Below are 19041 nucleotides of genomic sequence, written 5' to 3' on the forward strand. Positions count from 1 at the left end.
TCATGACATAAGATCGCTTCAACCTTACAACAGGATACCGTGAATAAAAGTTTAAGCGACGGAAAGAAAGGCTGGCTGAAACGGGCAGCAAGACAAAGTCCGTGTTGTAAATACCAGAGAGGGGGGCTCAAGTTTGAATTCAAGCTCAGTCTGGCTCATTAAAAACAGTCATCGAGTCAAATCTAAGGAAGCTTGTGATCATTTGGCAGAGTTAGAAGATAATTAGCTAAGCCTTAATATGGTAAAATTATACTCGGTCGTCATCTCTCTTTACATTTAAACTATATCTTGACAAAAAGCCTTGCACAATGTTGAACTGTTTTGCCTGGGCGGCGGTGCCGTGCTAACTACATTCGTCCTCTCAAGGCACCAATTGCTACATGGTTTCCTGTTAAGTTTATTTCGAAGCTTTGAAACGCATTACAGGGATAATGACAGATGAAATTGTCACACTGACCTGCTCATAAATGGTGAAAGATAAAAAAGACCGAAGCAGTTTCAGGCTTGCAATCATTTGAGGAACTAAAGAACAAGTGAACAGGCTTTTCCAATTTTCTACAAGTAACAACTGTGTATTATATAAATATTTGTAACACTAACAACCTAGCAAAAACAGAAATCCTCATTGATACCACCCATGCCTCATGGTATATCCGATCCTTTGACATTGATAAGAACCTACAACAAAGGATTTATGTGCATGAGAAGCAACATTCTGGCAAGCTATTGGCTCCTCAACCCCATCACATTCAAGAGATACCAGAAGGCATGAACTACAGAGCCAATCCTATATTGGAAAAATATACAGTCATTATGCTTGGAGAACCTGGCAGTGAACTATGTGGCTTTTAAGCCGGTTCCTGCCAGCAAGGCTAGACCAAAGATTTGTAACCAAGGTCTTGAAATGACCTTTCCCTGCTATAGTTTCCCATAAATGTTCAGCAGTAGCTCCCCTCAGACCATCAGATTTTGAAACATCAACCAGGGATATACTCATATTATTCCGAATAATGCAAAGTTTTCCATTAAGTGGAACAAGAGCTGCCGCCTCCAAAGCTCGAGAATTGCCCAAATGTATCCTACTGTCAATATGCTTACTCCAAGAATCAGTCAATTCATCATAAACCCTAAGCTTACAACCATCCTTGCAGTCCAAAGCATAAAGGTGCCCGTTTAAGAAGGCACATGGGTTCCTCCAGCCTGCAACCATTCCATTATAGACAGGGTACCAGCTGTCAGTTTCTGGTCGGTAGACCTCGCTCAGCACCTGTCGGTGAGGTCCAAGCCCCTTCAAGAACCACTTCCCCTCATATACAACCCCAATGAAGGGCACCATTGCTGTGCTCATTTCTGAAATAAAAGACCATCTATTCTTGTTGGGATCATAGACTTCAGCTGACCTCAATGACCGATGTACCCCCTCATTCTCTCCACCAGCAACATACAAGCAATTGTTTATAACACATGAACCAAAGAAATGTCTTCGACGAAGCATATCTGGGGCACGGTGCCATTTATTTGTTCTGGCACTATAATATATGACTCGTCGCATTGATCCCTTTAATGGATCCTTACCACCAAACAAATAAAGGTGACAACCACTGAGGACAGCACATCCAAACCCAAGGGCTTCAGAATATTCCCTAGGGACTGGAGGGAGAGGCTGCCAGAGCTGGTATATGGGATCAAAGGCATGCCAAGAAATTTTTCCATCCCGATCTCTCTTAATCACGTAAATCCATTCTTCAGCAATTCCAAGGCTCTTACGGAGAGAATAAAAGAAGTTGCCAGACAAAAGTCTATACCATCTTTTGCAGACCAGACGGAGCTTTCTGTGCTCAACCCTGGGCACCCGTATTAGGCAAGCAATAGCAAGATCATCAGGGAGTCCTGGGAGCAGAGGCGATTGGTAACGGCTCCTATCACTGCGTGCTGGCTTGTTCCTTGTTGGATGAATAGATGGTTTAATATCAGGTTGAAGACAGAGCTTTGTACCAGGTACATATTTTTTTGCCCCAGCAACAGATTTGAGTCCAGCATCTACTCTACATAAACAAGCGGTTGTATCAACCTGCCACAAACATTCACAATTGATGAGATTTTTTCTAGATACTTTCTTACCGCAGTAACAGGAAGCCAGTATGATGCACTAGCTGGTGTCAGCATCAACAAAGACATGCATTCCGAGCCACCAATAAGCCAATTATATCATTTATTTGATGATAGAGAACAGTTCTAGCACGTATAATTTGGCTAATAATGTTTGACATTCAATTCTATGACATTTTTACTTGTTTAACCTAGATGCCAACATAAAAGCAACAATTACCATATTAAACAGATATCTCACTCTTTTTGTTTTATCAATATGATGAATGTGCACAAAAACAGTATTGCAAGATTTAAAGAATAATCTGAACCATTTAGGGCATATATAGTGAGGCTTGTATCAGGATAAAAACCGAAGACAATTCCACCAACACTCAGGGAGCTAGAGCCTTCAGTGGAATTAGCACATAGCAGATGCTTATTGAGTCCAACGCGAATAGTATAAGACAGCCAGTCACATACACAAGATTGAACCCAAAAAGAGCCCAGAAATTGATATAAAGCTCCTTACCACAAAATAATATGTTGAATGAAATTAAACAAGAGAAAAAAGGTTTTCAACTTTAAGGATAATAGCACCCGAGCATTTGGCTCATTGGTTGGTGCATTATCCCCTGTCTAAAGAGCAGGGTTTGAATCCCCCTCCCCCAATTATTTAAAAAAAAAAAAAAACTTAAACGATAATAATCCAGTTTCTAAACTAACTGCACTGGATCCCAGAGGTAGTGCGTTGGTTCCTATTGCAATCATTAGAACACAGAAAACCCCCCTCCAGTTTGAGTTGGTTAACTGTTTAGTTTTCACATTTTAAGTGCTTACCATTCCCAGGGATTCAGAAAAAGAGCCCTTTTTAAGTTTGGATGGTTAAGAAAAACGCATGAAGGATGAAGTTCCACAAACATGTTTCTCCGTACATTTCTAATGTTATGATAATCTTGACTTCATCCACATATGCACGCACCCTAAAACACCATAACTTCAATAAGATAACAAATCAGTCTACATGAGAAAATTTTTGAGAGAGAGACTTCAGCTAAGAATTGTCAAACTATCTATATAACAGGAGGATGATACAATCAATCACAATAGTCAAGAGAGCTAACTTTTCAGCCTCTGAGAAATAAGAGGTCCATGTAGCGTTAATCAGCTGAAAATCAAACAGACAATGAATTGAACCACCCACACACAACACACCCAGTAGTTTATAACGCAACCATTAGCTATTATCACAAAAATCCGTTAAATAACACCTCTTCAAGCAGATAATATGATTGAATTCAAAGCAGAAAGGATGGAATAATTAACTTACCAAAGGAGGTTGAATCATTCTGTCCATGCTTTCCTCGTTCAACAACTAGCCAACACCAAACTCACCACAACCCACCTCCAGAATCAAGCCCTATCTCTCAATCATCATTCTTTCACCCAACAAACATAAATTACAAATCACAAATTCACTCTCATCACCACTTCACATCAAAGTTTTCCATTTTCGAAAGAACAATCTCCGAGATCTATACAGAACAAGGAAATGCCTCTTAGTCTTTCCAAAATTCACAGCTTGAATGAAAATCCTAAATGTAAAGACCTAAACCTTAACCATCAATCACCTCGATAATCTCAAAAAGAAGGAAATTTGCCAGAGTGAAAGGGGGCTCAGCGCTCAAAAGCCAGTCAGCCAAAGTTTTGAATACCAGATAAATCCAACATTTTTACCAGATAATCTGCAAAACTAGTGTGTAAAATCAAAAACCCAAACACAAAAACCCCATAAAACAACCTTCCATGGCCTCATAAGGGAGAAAACAGATGCCCCAGAATCTTATCTTTTTCTCATTTAAGAAGGAAAAAAAAAAGATAGAGAAATTGGCAAAAAGGAAAACTTAAAATGCGAGACAGCAAACAAAATGGGGGCAAAGAGAGCACTGAAAGAGGAGATAGAGTCCCATTAAAATGTTTCAGTGGAGTTAAGGGCCCATCTCACTCAACGGCACAACCTACCAAGCACAAGAGTTTATTCAACAAATGAGGGAGAGAGAAAGAAAAGAAAGAGAAAGACCAAAGAAAAGATAGAAAGAAAAGCCAACATAAAACATTAAAAGGAGGAGAGAAAAGATGAGACTTAAATGATGACGCTTTGATGGTTTGTTTTTACGGGAGAAGAGAAGCAAGAGATGCGTTTATAACGGCAAGTCACGCAAGGGCAATAGCTGTTGCCTGTTGTTGAAGAATGAACAAGTCCTTTAGGACAAAGATTTTGTGTGAGTTTTATTTTATTTTATTTCGTTTTTCCAAAATAAAAAATTGGGAGAATTGGACCAAGATTCAAAAACGCAAAAATATTGTGGGTCCCACATCTCCGCAACTCCAACAAATGGGTTCTTTTTCCTTTATTTTTATATAAATATGAAAAAGGGATTTTCTAGTACATGCCGAACCACCACATTACGTCTTTTGGGTTAACTACGGATGAGTGTAACGACACCAAGTTAAAGAACAGTTCGTGTATTGATGAAGATATTTTCAATGCAGTGTAATAGATTTAATTTATTTTCCTCTTTCCCTTTCGATTGTCAATAAAATAATTATTAAAGTATAAGTCTCAGATATAATATATCAATTATTGGCCTATTTTGTGTACAATTTATTTCAATTACTATAATATAACATGAGGTATATATAGGTATAATAAGATGTACATATATATATATCAATAATTTATTTTATATATAAATATTAAAGTATTGATGTACATGTTATAGAATATATTATAATTTTCACAAATTATTGTAACCAAATGTAAATATTAATGATTTGTTCTAAATAATTTATTCACATCACTATTACACAACAAGTTATTGTACATTTTATATATGATGTACAAATTATTAAAAGTGATATGTATATATCAATAACCTATTTAGTTATTTTTTTTTATTTTTTAAGTTTTGATAAGTTAGAAAAAAAAACTAACAATAAAGCTATTATTTTTAATTTAATATATATTTTATGCATTTTAAAATATTAAACAAATAAAAAACATACTTAAAAATTTACTATTAATAACTTAAGAATTTTTTGTTTGTAATTCAAAGTTTAGCTCTTTAAATGAAAAGATTGTGATACCCAAAAAAAAAAAACTAAAAGATTGGTTGTGATAATACTGTGCCGCAAGTTTGTTTATCATAACATGTTTAAGGACAAAACTATAAACTCCCACCAAATTAATTACACTGAACTAACAAAATTCTTAAGCATTACACCCGGAGTTTCATTTTCTGTCTTTATTACATCAAATATTCCTTTTCTTGGCCTCCTTACACTCGTCTGTAATAAAACCCAACCTGTACACACATCACCTAGTCTGCCGATCCACGAGGAGGGGCATTTTGGTCATTTGAGGATTCTGTCTGAAGATGATGATCAGGATGGGCCATGCCAAGTAGATCTTAGTGAAATATAAGATCACAGTGATTGGATTATGATAGCCATGTATAGCTATCACATCTTTTATGCTCTTCGCTTTCTTCTTTTCAGACTGAACAGTTTTGGAGTGCAAGTTTACACTTCTAGTATTTTGTTTCTTCTCTTGTGTAGACAGTAGAACTTGGTAGCTTGCACTTTGGAGTTTGGAGCATAATATTTACTTAATAGACGAGTATTATGGTTAATTCTCATGTTATATGTTTATAATGGCTTTTAAATAGAGCTTATAAACTCAAAATAATACTATAATTGATGTGGATTTACCTTTATGTTGTTTGTAAGACAAAAAGTTTTAGATACATATAATTATGAAAGTGACAGTTATTATTTTTTAATTTTTAATTTTTTATTACATATATAAAATATAAAATATATAATATCATCACTTCTAATCAAATCAAATAATCTATTTTAAAATAATGATAAATCACCCGCATACAAAACTCTGGATTGCTCAATGTCTCATGCCCCTTTTTCATGTACTATACCAGAATTAGGGAGATTGGTGCTTTTCCTTGTATTTCAAGTTGGTAGACTAGTGTAGCACAACATGATGAACTGGATAGAAGACATCCGAGCAGTGTTAGCAGTCCCTTAGAGAAAGGGGAAAGGTCACTGGCCTGTGAGTACAGTTGTTGAAATCCATTTGCTATTGCTTGGCCTATTATGCTAAACAGCGGTGGTTGTACACTTAAGGTCGCCCTGTAAGATATTCCTCTCCGGAGAAAAATCAGGGTTGGACTTGAAATTAGGTAGTAAAACATTTGTCTTTTACCATTTCAGCAGGCTGTATAGTTGTTTAAGTCAGGGGTTGGTTTGGAAAAAAACTGAAACGATTTTGGCCAATGTGTATGAGGTCATCTAAATAGACACTTCAACTATTCCGCACACGATCTTAAACAAAGTTCCAAGCACATAGCTAATTGGCAGGATATAAAAAATTAACATGTCTGCATTTGGACGTTCCATTCAATAGCAAGTGTATATTCTGCTAAATTAACTGAAAGAGTCTGGGTTCAATTTCTCTATCTTAAAACACTGTAATGGCCTGCCTTTGATGACATTGCCATCGTGACAAAAATAGGTTCCCATGATGCAAAAAGAAGAGAAAAAGAAAGGAAGAAGAGGGGTGAAAGAAAAATCAACGAACCCACATAAAATTAAAGAATTATATCAGGCTGCCCTGCATGTATGCTTGTGGCGGAAATGTATTTGAATTGATTGATGTTGAGGATTGCAACTAAGTTTGTCGATTTCAACTGAACTTACTTGTACAGAACAAAAAAGAAGAAGAAAAAAAGAAAGAAAGAAAGAAATGAGCATCATTGAACTATGGCTACCCTCTCTCTTTCCATCTTATCGTTTTCTACAAAAGTCTTCCACCTTTGGCTTCCCCCTCCAATGCATCCTGTGTTGGACAAATGAGAGGTTTGAGATAAAAACAAGTCTTGATCAAATAAACAGGGGGTCAATATATATACATATATGTACATAATCCCTTTCTGCTCCAATCCCTGATGGGGCAAAGATGATGCCTTTTATTTTCGGCGCCTCGTTATTCTATCTATCAGAATTTTCAAAGTGTGTGTGCTTGTAACCATATTGGTGATGCAAACTCTTAAGAATTATTCTGAGCACTAAGGACATGAGAATTATGATGCCTGCAAGCAATGCTTTTTCTTTATAGATCAGCTGAGATGTTGAAAGATGTCTTTCCCTGTTCGGGGGACAAAACATGGTTGAGGTCTTTTGTGGGGTTTCAAACAAAGTCATTGTAAGTGGGGTTCACGTTTTCAACTTTCTTATACAAATTCATGCATTGGTCATCTAAGAACCCAGGACTAACCATGCTCATCCCAAGTGGGCTTTTTTCTTTCCTCTTTTAACTGTTTTCCATAGATAGGACTTTAGGCCACTTTCAGTTCAGTTCAGTTCAATTCAAGCACCTGATCCTGAGACGACTGTGGAAATGTAATATATTAATAAACTCATCAAGTTGCCCTACGTTTACCAGTCCCTGTGATAAAGAGACAAACGCCTTTTTGATTTCCCTTTTAGAGTTGTTTTAAACTGAAAAATCCTGGAATAATTTGTACTTTGCAGGTGGAATGTGGATTGAATGATGTCCTTTGCCTGTTGCTAAGCCTGAATGAGCTATGCATAGCCTTAACCTAACTAAGTATCATCTGGCTGAACCCTTTTTCTTCTGAATTCTTTGAATCATTAGACATTTGGATTAGGGGGCAACTAAAGCTTCTAGAATTAATATTATGCGCGTAAGAATAGTTCTTTCCTATGTAAAAGAAAAAGAACAGAAAGTTGTATAGCAGGAAAATTAAAACATATAAGCCAAAACTTTGGATGGATTCAATGGTAATGCAGGCTTCCAGTGCTTTCACACAATGAATTATTTATCACTATTCTCAGCCAACCCATCACCTACTACGTGAATATGAAGATATTTGTACAGATAACGAAGGATTCTTGCCAATTTTTTCTCTGTCTTTATCTGTTCATCATTTACTTCTATCCTTCAAGAAGACAAGGTTTACAAGACATGAGAGAAAGGATGGAGTTGATGAAGTGTCTATTCATCACTGTTTTCTTCCCGTCTTTTATTAGTGGCTTCAATTAAAACCAAGGCTTTTCTACGTTTGCAAAGTGACCAGCCGACCATTGTCGAAAGCTACAGCGCATAAGAAAATATGAACGGCTCACTCAGTTGTGAGCCAGTTGGATTGCTATTGTATATTGGCTGTGTTGACAAAAGAGAATTCCAGTGCTTGATTTTTTCTTCTTTCTTTTTCCCCAGAGAATGCCAAGCATTCATTATTCTATCACGAGATTCTTATAAAATTTTCCATTCATGTTATTAGTCGTTGATTTGTGAACCTAATGAGAGGGTGACTTTCACCTGATTGATGATTGATGACGCTACTCCACTTGCCAATTTCTTTGATTATGTGAAAGCGTCATGTAATTCCACTCTGTCTAAATTCGAGATAAAGCAAATTTCAAAGACATGTCTGGCTCAGGGTTTACTCTTCCGGACTTGGGATATCATTATTTGATTATACTTTTCATATTTCAAGACTTTAGGTATGACTTAAGGCTTTTCTTCCTGATTCTCCAGTCTTCAAATCGGTCATCAGTACAGATTCTATGAAATCATCGTCCAGTTGCAACTAATTGACAAAGGGAAAAATGGAACACGAGATTGGTGACTATAACAAGAAAGCTAAATTTTCACACTGTAATATGAAAACCAAACTCTTTTTCGTTATATCCTCTTTCTTTCAGAACAGTACACTGGATAAACACAAGGGAATGCTCAGCGAAAGAGATGTGGTTCACAGCAAAAGAATTTCTATCTGAAAGAAAAATACCATGAACACAAAAGTTAAAAGTTGAAGAGACCTGCCATCCATTTTTGATCATAGAACTCAAAAATCCTAAGATGCAATAATAAGATGCATCAAGCATCATCGAGGCAGGGTCGACATTTCAATGTAAAATCACTGGCTGATAAAAGACAATCAGCTGTATCATCATTGGCATCAACAGGGCAAAACGTTGTCATGAGAAGCAAAGACAGAACAATAAACAAAACTCCAGCCTATAACTGATGCTGCCAACTATCCATCTTTTGGATTGTTAAGTCTTCATGTAAGTCAGTACTGTCTTTATACCAGAAAGCTTAATCTGTACGGCAAAATTCATTTTGTGGCCTAAATGTCTCAATCATGATATGAGGGTATACAACCAAACCAGCCATAAACAGTGTGAACTGCAGAAAAACAAAATAGTGAATATTAGACAGTTTCCACAAGTATAATATCAGTCAAGTGAAACAACAAAATAAGGGCTGTGATATGTACCAGAAGAGGAAGGGTCAAGAAACCCCAGATAGGCCATAGAGCAAAGCAGAGCCTGTATTAAAATTGCCAGCAAAACTTGAAAAGAAAGTACATATGCCACCCAACAAATATATGAAGAAATAACACAATTGTTTCGCTTACAAGCAAAAGGAGACAAGTCCAAGCAAGGTAATAATTGGCAAAGCTGATATGCTTAATAATTCCCACTTTTCATCAAACCTCCTTACACTCCATGCCAGCATACTCGTATAAAAGAAGATGACAATGTTCAATCCAATCCCTACCAAGCCCAGGTACAAAGGCATTCTGCACACGTAGTAAATGACATAAGATGGGAGACATATAAGCTGAATCACACCCATGAACAAATACACAATATGTCAATGCTGAGAAGTGAGCAACTACAAACTGAATATGAAATAAAAAATCATTACTGCAAACTACAAATCGAGAAAATGTTGCCAGTTGCAAATCATAACTAAAAGGATGATTGTGATTGTTCAAAAGTTAAGCCAGCCAGTTGATGAATGAATGATGAGAAGAATCATGTTATCACAAAAGTTACCTAAAACATAATGGATTCTGATGTTTGCTACATACAGAGAATTTATACATTGTATGTTAGATAAAATAAAGAAGATGCTCAAATGACTGCGTTTTGATTCACAGCCAGAGGAGATATCTGGATAGATGTTAAGAGTGTGGAACAAGGTGAAAACAGTCTCATCATCACTCCAATTTAACATTAAAATGTCCAGGAGAAACGAAAGAAGAAAAGGAAAAATACTACTCTAATTCAAAGGGGCCATAGATGCTACCAGTAATTTTTCCATTGGTCATGATATCATCGAAGAAGTCACAACAAGAAGGAAAAGTAAATTGCATTACTTGCACAAGTTCAATAATTTAAGATCCCAATTCGTAACAAGCCCGTCATCTCCATTATGTTAGGAAGTGATTATTAACCATGGTGGTACTTTCTTGATAGAAAAACTGAATGAGGCTTGAGGCATAACTTTTAAAACGCAATTGATGGCACTCAAAGAGACGATTGTGTATGGATTTCAAAGGTTCCCACAAATAGGCTGTTAGTCACTATATAGGATCGAACTTCACTTTTTTAGCAATGTATTCAACATGTCTACATATCTGGCAAACAAAATGCGTAAGCCATGTGAAGGACTTAAGATGCATGATCCTGCATGATTACATCATTCAGACATTTGATTCTCTGATCTCAAAAGATAAAAAGTTAGTTTATATTATGATCTATAATCAGGTTCTGTGCCATAATAGATTGTACAGAATGATTGATTCTAGTAAATTCAACTTAGTCGGAACATGAAAACTAGCTACATAAAACTATTTTGCCTTTAAGTTTGTCTAGTGTCATATCCATTATAAAGTCCCTGGTTAGAAGAAGTGCCTCATCACATGAGAGGAAAGTACATGATAAATAGGAAAACACTCCAAATGCATGATGTTTCTTCATCATCTTGCAATTATCAACCAAAGCCTTCATCCTGAAGACATAGTATAGGAAACAGTGCGACATATATAATAAAATCTTAATCATGACAACTAGATAAAATAAACCAAACACTAATCATGTGCAGTAAAATACTCAATAAGCAAATTCAATTAGCTAATAATTAGGGATACATTTCTTCCATTCTTTTGTAAAGATATACTTGTTCATAAAGTGCTTGGTTTCATCACTTTGGTGCACATGCAAAAATGCGTTCAAACATACACACAGTCACATGCTCACATACACGAAGAAAAGAAGAAATTAGAAGATTAGACATTACAAGTTTACTAATGACCATAAAGTATTCATATTAATCAGTTTTTTCCCCTATAAAATTTAAAACAAACATTATCCCAAAAGGTAAAGTCTTTTTAAACAATTTTTTTTTGCACATTTAAATAAATCCAAAAAAAAAATTCTAATATCTTTATCCACAACAGAGTAGCTTCTATTATTGTGCTGCTCCATCCCGTGTTGTGTACATAAGTTCCCATATATGCTAAAATTTAATGAGCAGATGTTCGGCACACAAACAATCATTCAGCAACCCAAAAGATTGATATCAAAATAGAGTTAACACCAAAGTGAAAAGCGGCACTTGAACTGGATACTTGGAGCTCTGGAACAGCAATGTAGTTCCACTTTGTTGTCCACCAATTTAGTGGTTCAAGCACTTCTTGCATTTCAGCTACAATTTGCAAATGCCTCGGAAGCACTTTGACTTTTGAACCAATTGAAAGCAGCATTTCTAATAATCTCACGAGCCCTTTGGAAATTTTGTTTTTAACTAGGTTCTCCCATTTCAGTTACAATTTTAATTAGCTCGGGCACTTTGTCATTGAAGCACACAAAGCAAAGAGAATAAAAAACCTCGTCAAGGGCCATAATGAGTTTTCAGATACCATAATTATATAGAACAGGATACTACCAACTATTCGACAGCCAAAAAACAACATTCAAGAATAAGCACTTAACTAACAACTAAATCTCATAAATCATACATAAAAAGCAAAATTTGAGTACTCTAAACGACACAAAGTATAAAATTCAATCCAGTCAGTTACCTTCTAATTCGCTCATCGTGCCACAATAGATATATCAAATTGGAGTGTCTATCACCAAAGTAGATAATGAACAATGCTGAACCAACCCAAAGCACATTCTCCAGAATCTCAGTCCAAGTCCTAGTTCTCGGAGTTGCCGGTGACAAGGGATGTAACCTTGAGCAAGCGTCATCCTCGAGGTCCTCATTGCCTGATGCATAGCCTTGACTATGCCTTTGCCTCACATATCCACCACCAACTGGTGTCCCACCTGACATTTTTTACACCCTCTGACACAACACGAACTCCCTCAAAAAAGAGAAAAAAAAATCAATCTTTCAAAGAACTAATAAAAAACCCGCTTCCTGGAATGAAATTTCCACAAAGAATCAAGTAAAATTTCGTACTTTTTACTGTTAAACCCTACTCTAATGTCAAAATCACAACCTTATTGAATCAAAACTCTAAGGAAGTTGAATTTAAAAACTCAATAAAAATCAATGAAAAATGAAAACCCACAGGGGAAATGAAATTACTCAAGAAACCCAGCTAGCAAATTTCAATTTTTATCATCTAATAGAATTCAATAAAAAAATCTTTAAAAAAATTTGAAAATTGAAGAGTGTCACTACAAACCCATCTACAAGCCCCACAAAATCTCAAAAACCCAGATACAGATTCAGCTTCTCCTCGATACCCACGTAATCGTCTCCCTGATTCTGGTCATCAATGCCTAAGATTTTTTTCTAAAAAAAATACCAAAAAAATTGGCCCAAAATTGGTTTAATAGATGATACCCAAAAGGGTAGTTTAGTCTTTTGGTGTTTTCAGTTCCCTGCTAGAAAGAAAATTGCACGTTAAAATATGTGTCGTTTTATGGGTGACGAAGAGGATCTGTCTCAAACGGAATAAAAGCAGATGAAAGGGTGAAGTCATGAAGTGATACGTTTCTTGTACTTCGAAGAAAGAATGTGTTCATACATTTTTTGGGGTGGGGCGTGTTGGGGGTTGGGAACTTCTATACATTTTAACCTTTTTGGAAATTATTTTTTGTTTTTAGCTAAGAGTTATCATTTTTATAATAATAAATCTTCACGTGGTGGTTAACCTAAAATGGTGTCAATGATGATCGCTGATTATTGGGTTCTTTGGTCATCGTAAGGGTGGATTTTGATCACGTGGCGAGAGGTGATTGGTGGGAATGTGGAATGTCAATGGTTTTGTTTCTTTTGGCTTTGACTTTCCTGCTTCAAGGGAAAGGAAGGAAGGAAGGAAGGTCTCTTTGTGTTTTAGTTTGGCTGCTAGATTGAAAAGCAAGAATGGTGGGTGGTGGGGGGATGCTTGGCCGCCACTTCATTAAAGATAAGCATATGATTATCTTCCAATTCCAGTTGCCTAAATTAAAGGGAATGTTGCTTTTTCAAACTGAGCTGGAATGGGTGGACAATTGGATAAGAGCGATAACCTGTCATTCAAAAGTTGCAAAATCCGTTAAAAGAATTTGGGGAAGTTGGGATATGGATGCAAAGGCACATGCTATTTCAATCATTTCCAAGTTTGCACTTCATTTCTTCTCCAATTCTTGTCAAACGTAGAAAAGTGAAATATGAAAAGAAAAAAGGTTTCTGTATTATACGTGCATGAAGTCAAATTTAATCCTTACAAGTGAAGGATAAGTGAAAGATATTAACAGATAAATGAATAAAAAGAACAGCAAACCTGAAGTCACCAGTGATTTTCATGCAACAGAAATGTGAAGTTGGGACTCAGGAGCACTTTCCAGGGAGGTTGCTTGGACATGAAGGCTCGTTCTGACAATTCTGATGCCACTTCTGGCCAACTCTTCTTTGTTTGTTGTTTGAAATGTAAGTGACATTTTCTCTTTGGGTCAATAGTCAACGAAACGAAAGCGACCTAACCTGGAAATATCAACGTCTTTCCTTGCCAGCCTTCTTTGTCCAAGCCTGTAACCTTAAATCAGTTCTAGGATGTAACCTCAAACCTGTAACAGTCAATGAGTAAAAGTACTCCATTCCAAATTCCAAATAGCTGGCCAGAAAATTTCAAGCCACGCGGAGAGAGACACAAACAGAGTGTGGCCAGAAAATTCAAGCCACGCGTAGAGAGACCCAAACAGAGTGTGACCAGAAAAATTCAAGCAACGCGTAGAGAGACACAATCAGAGTGTGAACGCTGGATGAGTTGGAGAAGAAAAACAAATACGAACAAATCTTCCGAAGATAGTTGAAAAATACTACACTAGAAAGGATACTGCTGATTTTGGATTACATACCAATTGAACACTAATCAGTTCATCATCATTACCATCAACAATAATCATCAATTCTTATCCAGCTGCCCATTTACAACAATCTACGCAATTGGTAAAATATTTCAAGTCATCTATTAGTAAAGGGAACCAAAGAATGAAATTGCTTTCCTGAACATACAGGAACTAATATTACAAGTAATGTTGACTTGCGTATACGAACCACCTGAATGGGATGAAATGTTGAAGAAACTTATGCAGGCTCAATGGTTTCCACCTCCACCGCACAAGCTAACCAGGTCCATTAATGTTGAGTATAACACGTCCAAAGATAAATGCCCCAAAAACTTTCTGTACTCAGATGCACCATCAGACATGTCCATTTGAAGTTTCCAATCCTCTGCAAATCCATCTTCCATCACTAACCACCAAGAGATGCAGCCTTCAGTGTCTTCTGGATCCACATGGGCCACCAGGCTAACAGTCTCCCCCTGTTCTAGCTCAAAAGTCAAGCACAGAAAATCACGATTTGTTTTTATTCCCACCATTAGAGCTTCCTCATGAAGCCAACGAATAACTTGGCTTGCAACCTGTAGCCAGAGTCAGACATGTCAATCACATGGAAGGACTATACCAGTAAAATACCTAAATGTGCACATACAAGCATCTTCTGCTCACACCTCAAGAAGAATGTGAGTAAACAAGATTGAATAGTAGCATACAGCCTACGCTAAACTCGCCAAATAACAAAAGTTAAATGGACAAATTCACAGGTACATAGTGATTATGCAAGAACAACCTATTTTAATGTCAATAACTAAAATTTGTATCTGCTAGGAGATAAATATGAGGGCTAGTAGGTAGAAAATGGAAGATAAAAATCATTGTTTCCATTGCTTGGTAGGAGAGAGCTAAGAAAAAAGAAAACATGAGAAATAGGGCCATATTTCTCACTGAGAAAAAGGGAAACATCTTTTCCTTTCACATTCCACTTCCTCCTCATGCTTCTCTATCATCCCTGCTTCCTCTTTAAGCAGAGGCACCTCTTTCTCCACATTAATGTCTAATCACTTCAGTTTAGGTAAAAACTCTCAGGGTAATCACATGATTGCTGCTCAAACAACCAAGTAGGTTGAGGAATTTGCACCCTCTTTAACTTTCTAAGCATAAATTATGCCATCCTTGTCTTGATTCTGATAATTTAAACTCTTTAGCTTTGCAGAACCAGAACTTCTATACCACCAAGTGTCAGCAGACGTTTCCATTAAGGTATAGCTTCCACACCATATTTCAAATTTGCTCAAATTACAAAGGTATTCTCTCAACCATAACTCAGTAAAGTAACTATGACTAATGATTCATTTCAGCCTCTCAGCACAGGGAAGAGTAAGGATTTTTACTATGCAAAACAGAAAGTATATTTAGACATTTTCTAAATGATAGTAGAATACATGTATTTCAAATATATCTATAATTCTATGTCAGTGCTGAGGAGCAATCATTTTAATCTTCTTATTCCAATATTAGGTTGTTTCGCAGCCTCATTACTTTAAATGTATATCAGATATCAAATGAGATGCAGCTCATATCAGCAGTACAGTCTATTAAGAACTTCATAAACTGTTTCCCAATAAATCAACAGTCTTAAGATTGTAGCAATCCTAGAAAAAGACAATAACAACCTACCTGCTGCAGTATTATAACTGGAAGATCAGCCAAGTCACAGTCATATTTGTTTACAGAACAAATGTCCTCAGAACTTCTTTTGAACAGTCTGACAACATTAGGAGCACCTTCCCCTTCAACATTGATGCGGTCATCATTCACCACCACCTTGGTACGAAATTGTGATTTTATAGCATCCTTCATGTTCTGGAAGTCTGATTTTTGGGATTGGGACTCTGCATGAAGAATGGACTGAGGAACTTTCATAAAGATTGTCCAGGAAGATGTCCGAGAATGCCAAGTAGGATGGGTCATCAAATGGAGATATGGGACCCTACAAACCTACAGATATCATGGAAAGTCATACTAAGAAGTAAGAACAATGGAATCTAATGAAAACTAGTCACTAGTCCATGGCAAATGATTAATGAGGAAAATACCACGTTTTCCAGCTTCATAAGAACTCTGTTTGAAAAAATTCTATGAGCCAGAGACAGACAGAAATGACCAAGAAGACCGGATCCATCCTTTCCTGATTGACCAGATACTCGAGTACCAGATGAATTTGGTCTATCCTTCCCTTTTATAAATGCATGTTCATGAACAATTTGCTGCAGGTATATTTCACAACTGATCCGATTAGGGAAACCCCATTTCTTTTCAGGAGTATCATGTTTTCCTTCTCCTAATTTCACATCATCAAATGAATCCAAAGGTACAATTGCAGACCCCAAATTCAGGGTGTTGGCAGTGTCGACAGCCTGATCATCACCCTTACTAGATGGCACAAGTGATATGAACAGAGAGGTTCCTTGACCTATGCTCAATTGTAGATAATTTTCTCGTATTCCAGTTACATTGACTCCAGCAGATTGGTTGAATGCTTCACGATTCACCACATCAAACACCTGAACCAAAGAAACATAACTATAGTAAACAAATAAAAGCATATTAAGTCATAAAAGGCTAAGAGAAAGCAAAATGTACCTGATCATTAAAGATTGACTGATGAACTTCCCGAAGGAGCAAATGTGTTTCTTTAACACTCTCATCATCACTCATTGATTCTTTCTGAGTGTCTCTTGTGGTCTGATCAACTGAACCATGAGTCCTAATCTTACTTAATTCTTTTGGGATATCAGCAGAATGCACACCCAGAAAACCAAAACGAAGAGAGTGACATGAATTTGAAGGTAAGTTGATAGCCAGCATTCCAGCTGAATCATGTTCAATATGAATGACAGATAGAGAAGAAGGACGAGAAATTGTTGCTGAATCATATAATGAATTATCAAAAAGATCAATAGTGAAGCCTTCGTTGCTAGAGGCTGGAGCTGCCACTCGTTGCCGTTTAACTTTCCAATTTTGCTGCAATCTATCCGCTTGTTAGGAAATAAGAAAAATGGAGTATGTAAACGAACTAGGCTTGCACAAATGAGCTTATAGAATAATAAGTCAAGAAGATGGAATATCATAACATCAACATTTCAAATAACAATTCTTTTACATGAATGCAGAGGGATACCTTATTAGAGCACCATAAAATCTTGCTTCCCTAGCGATCTGCTGTTCCAAAGCTTTGGCAGACTGTTTGAAGTATTTACCCAGATGCTGCAATATAGAAGCAAAATTCAACAGGAAATCACAAAATTGTTCCAATAAATACCTAGACAAATAGGCATAGTTTCAATGACAATGGTAATCACAACCCCATATGTTATACAACTCAAACTTAAATTGAACAGAGAGTTGAGAGCATCACTTCTATTTCCCAGAAGAAAAAGAAGAAGAATACCCGGTAACATTGTAGCTTGGTTGCAGCAGATACAGCAAGATCAGACAGGACCTCATTAGGCAATGGCTTTGGCCTTGTCATGCCAGCCACTGTTACAGCATCATTAGCTTCCACCTTTAAAAAAAAGGAATAAAAATTTGATTTAAATAACTTCTCATATAACATTCAAAGGAGCAGCACTATACACTTTTGAACTCACTATATCAAGGAAAAAGGAAACACAACTGGACAAAGAAGCTAACCAAAACTTCACCTATAGCTTTTGAATTAATTAACAAAAGAGAAATGTTTCCTAGGACCCTGTTTACCTTCAGAACTCAAGCATTCGAGCCCAACAACAACGATGTGGCAATACAGGACACCAAATTTCAACTGTGATGATTCTAATTTTTTACTTGAGAACAAAAAAAAAATTCAAAAAATTGAAACAAGGCCAAATAATGGCATTAAATTCAATCACGCAAAATTTACATAATCATACACAATATACAAACACAATGTCTAGTTGCCTTACTAACTTTTTGCTTGCGTTTGAATACAAAAGCAAAAGCAGACTACAAACTCGAAATATTAAAATTTCACGTTTACGACAAAATGCATGTTTTTACTTTGTATCCAGCAATTATTGTTAACCTAATGTGTCATTTAATTATTTACACTTTTTCAATCAAATGCAATTCTACTTTTGAGAATTCAAAAGGAGTAAGTGACAAAAGCAACAACGAAAGAAAACCTCAGCAAACCACCAATAGCTAGGGAATTTACCGTGTTGATAAGGTCGATGATAACGGAGAGCTCCTGGTGAGCCAATTGCAGATTCTCAACCATGGTCTGCCACTGCCACGTTGCGGTAGCATCTTTGGAGTTCTTCTTCTTCTGCTTCTTCTTCCTCTCCCTTTCTTCGTCAGTTTCCACCGCCCACGCGAAGTCTATTCGTCGTATCAGCGACACTCGCTTCTCGTCGTAGCTCAACTCGCTATACAACACAACATTTAAAAAAAGAAACACCATTAGCAAGCAGCGGAAAGTATATGAAGAAGGAATTTTGTCAGAAAGAAATGCTTACGGAGGGTATCGTTCGACGCCGTTTTCTTCGATGGCATCGAGGGCTCTAACGGGGAGCTTATCCAGGGAGATTTCTAAGTTTCCGTCCATTTTTTCCGGGAAAATCTTAGGGAAAATGTTTGAATCGAGCCCTAGAAGGAAGTGTATGGAGTCCAGTGTTACAGAGATTTTGAGCTGAAAAGTCCATTTTGTCCATGGGA

At 36.7% G+C, this 19041-nt stretch overlaps 3 protein-coding genes across 4 annotated transcripts; all 3 read right to left on the bottom strand.

The window, feature by feature from the left end:
• Positions 1-604: 604 nt before the first annotated feature.
• LOC110410244 (Galactose oxidase/kelch repeat superfamily protein) lies at positions 605-4361 on the bottom strand. 2 transcript variants are annotated; one of them, XM_021419867.2, is made up of 3 exons: positions 3720-4361; positions 3419-3623; positions 605-2071 (listed from the first exon to the last, which is right to left on the bottom strand). In XM_021419867.2, the coding sequence occupies exons 2-3, from the start codon at positions 3443-3445 to the stop codon at positions 812-814; spliced, it is 1287 nt and encodes a 428-aa protein (XP_021275542.1). In that variant the 5' UTR covers positions 3446-3623; positions 3720-4361; the 3' UTR covers positions 605-811. The 2 variants fall into 2 exon arrangements, with proteins under 2 accessions (XP_021275542.1, XP_021275541.1); XM_021419866.2 differs by having other exon boundaries at positions 3419-4361.
• A 4493-nt stretch (positions 4362-8854) lies between these two features.
• Positions 8855-13115, bottom strand: LOC110410201 (testis- and ovary-specific PAZ domain protein). Its single transcript, XM_021419798.2, has 4 exons — positions 12069-13115; positions 9615-9779; positions 9474-9525; positions 8855-9382 (listed from the first exon to the last, which is right to left on the bottom strand). Exons 1-4 carry the CDS (start codon positions 12323-12325, stop codon positions 9293-9295), a joined length of 564 nt encoding a protein of 187 aa, XP_021275473.1. The 5' UTR covers positions 12326-13115; the 3' UTR covers positions 8855-9292.
• Positions 13116-14288: 1173 nt separating this feature from the next.
• LOC110410200 (RNA polymerase II transcription mediator) lies at positions 14289-19031 on the bottom strand. Its single transcript, XM_021419797.1, has 8 exons — positions 18843-19031; positions 18542-18752; positions 17777-17890; positions 17507-17592; positions 16969-17356; positions 16422-16889; positions 16003-16323; positions 14289-14906 (listed from the first exon to the last, which is right to left on the bottom strand). Exons 1-8 carry the CDS (start codon positions 18929-18931, stop codon positions 14580-14582), a joined length of 2004 nt encoding a protein of 667 aa, XP_021275472.1. The 5' UTR covers positions 18932-19031; the 3' UTR covers positions 14289-14579.
• Between the last annotated feature and the right edge of the window lie 10 nt (positions 19032-19041).

This window comes from Theobroma umbraticum, unplaced genomic scaffold (assembly GCF_002168275.2).
Source record: "Theobroma umbraticum cultivar Fairchild unplaced genomic scaffold, ASM216827v3 scaffold_56.0, whole genome shotgun sequence".
Lineage (NCBI taxonomy): Eukaryota > Viridiplantae > Streptophyta > Magnoliopsida > Malvales > Malvaceae > Theobroma > Theobroma umbraticum.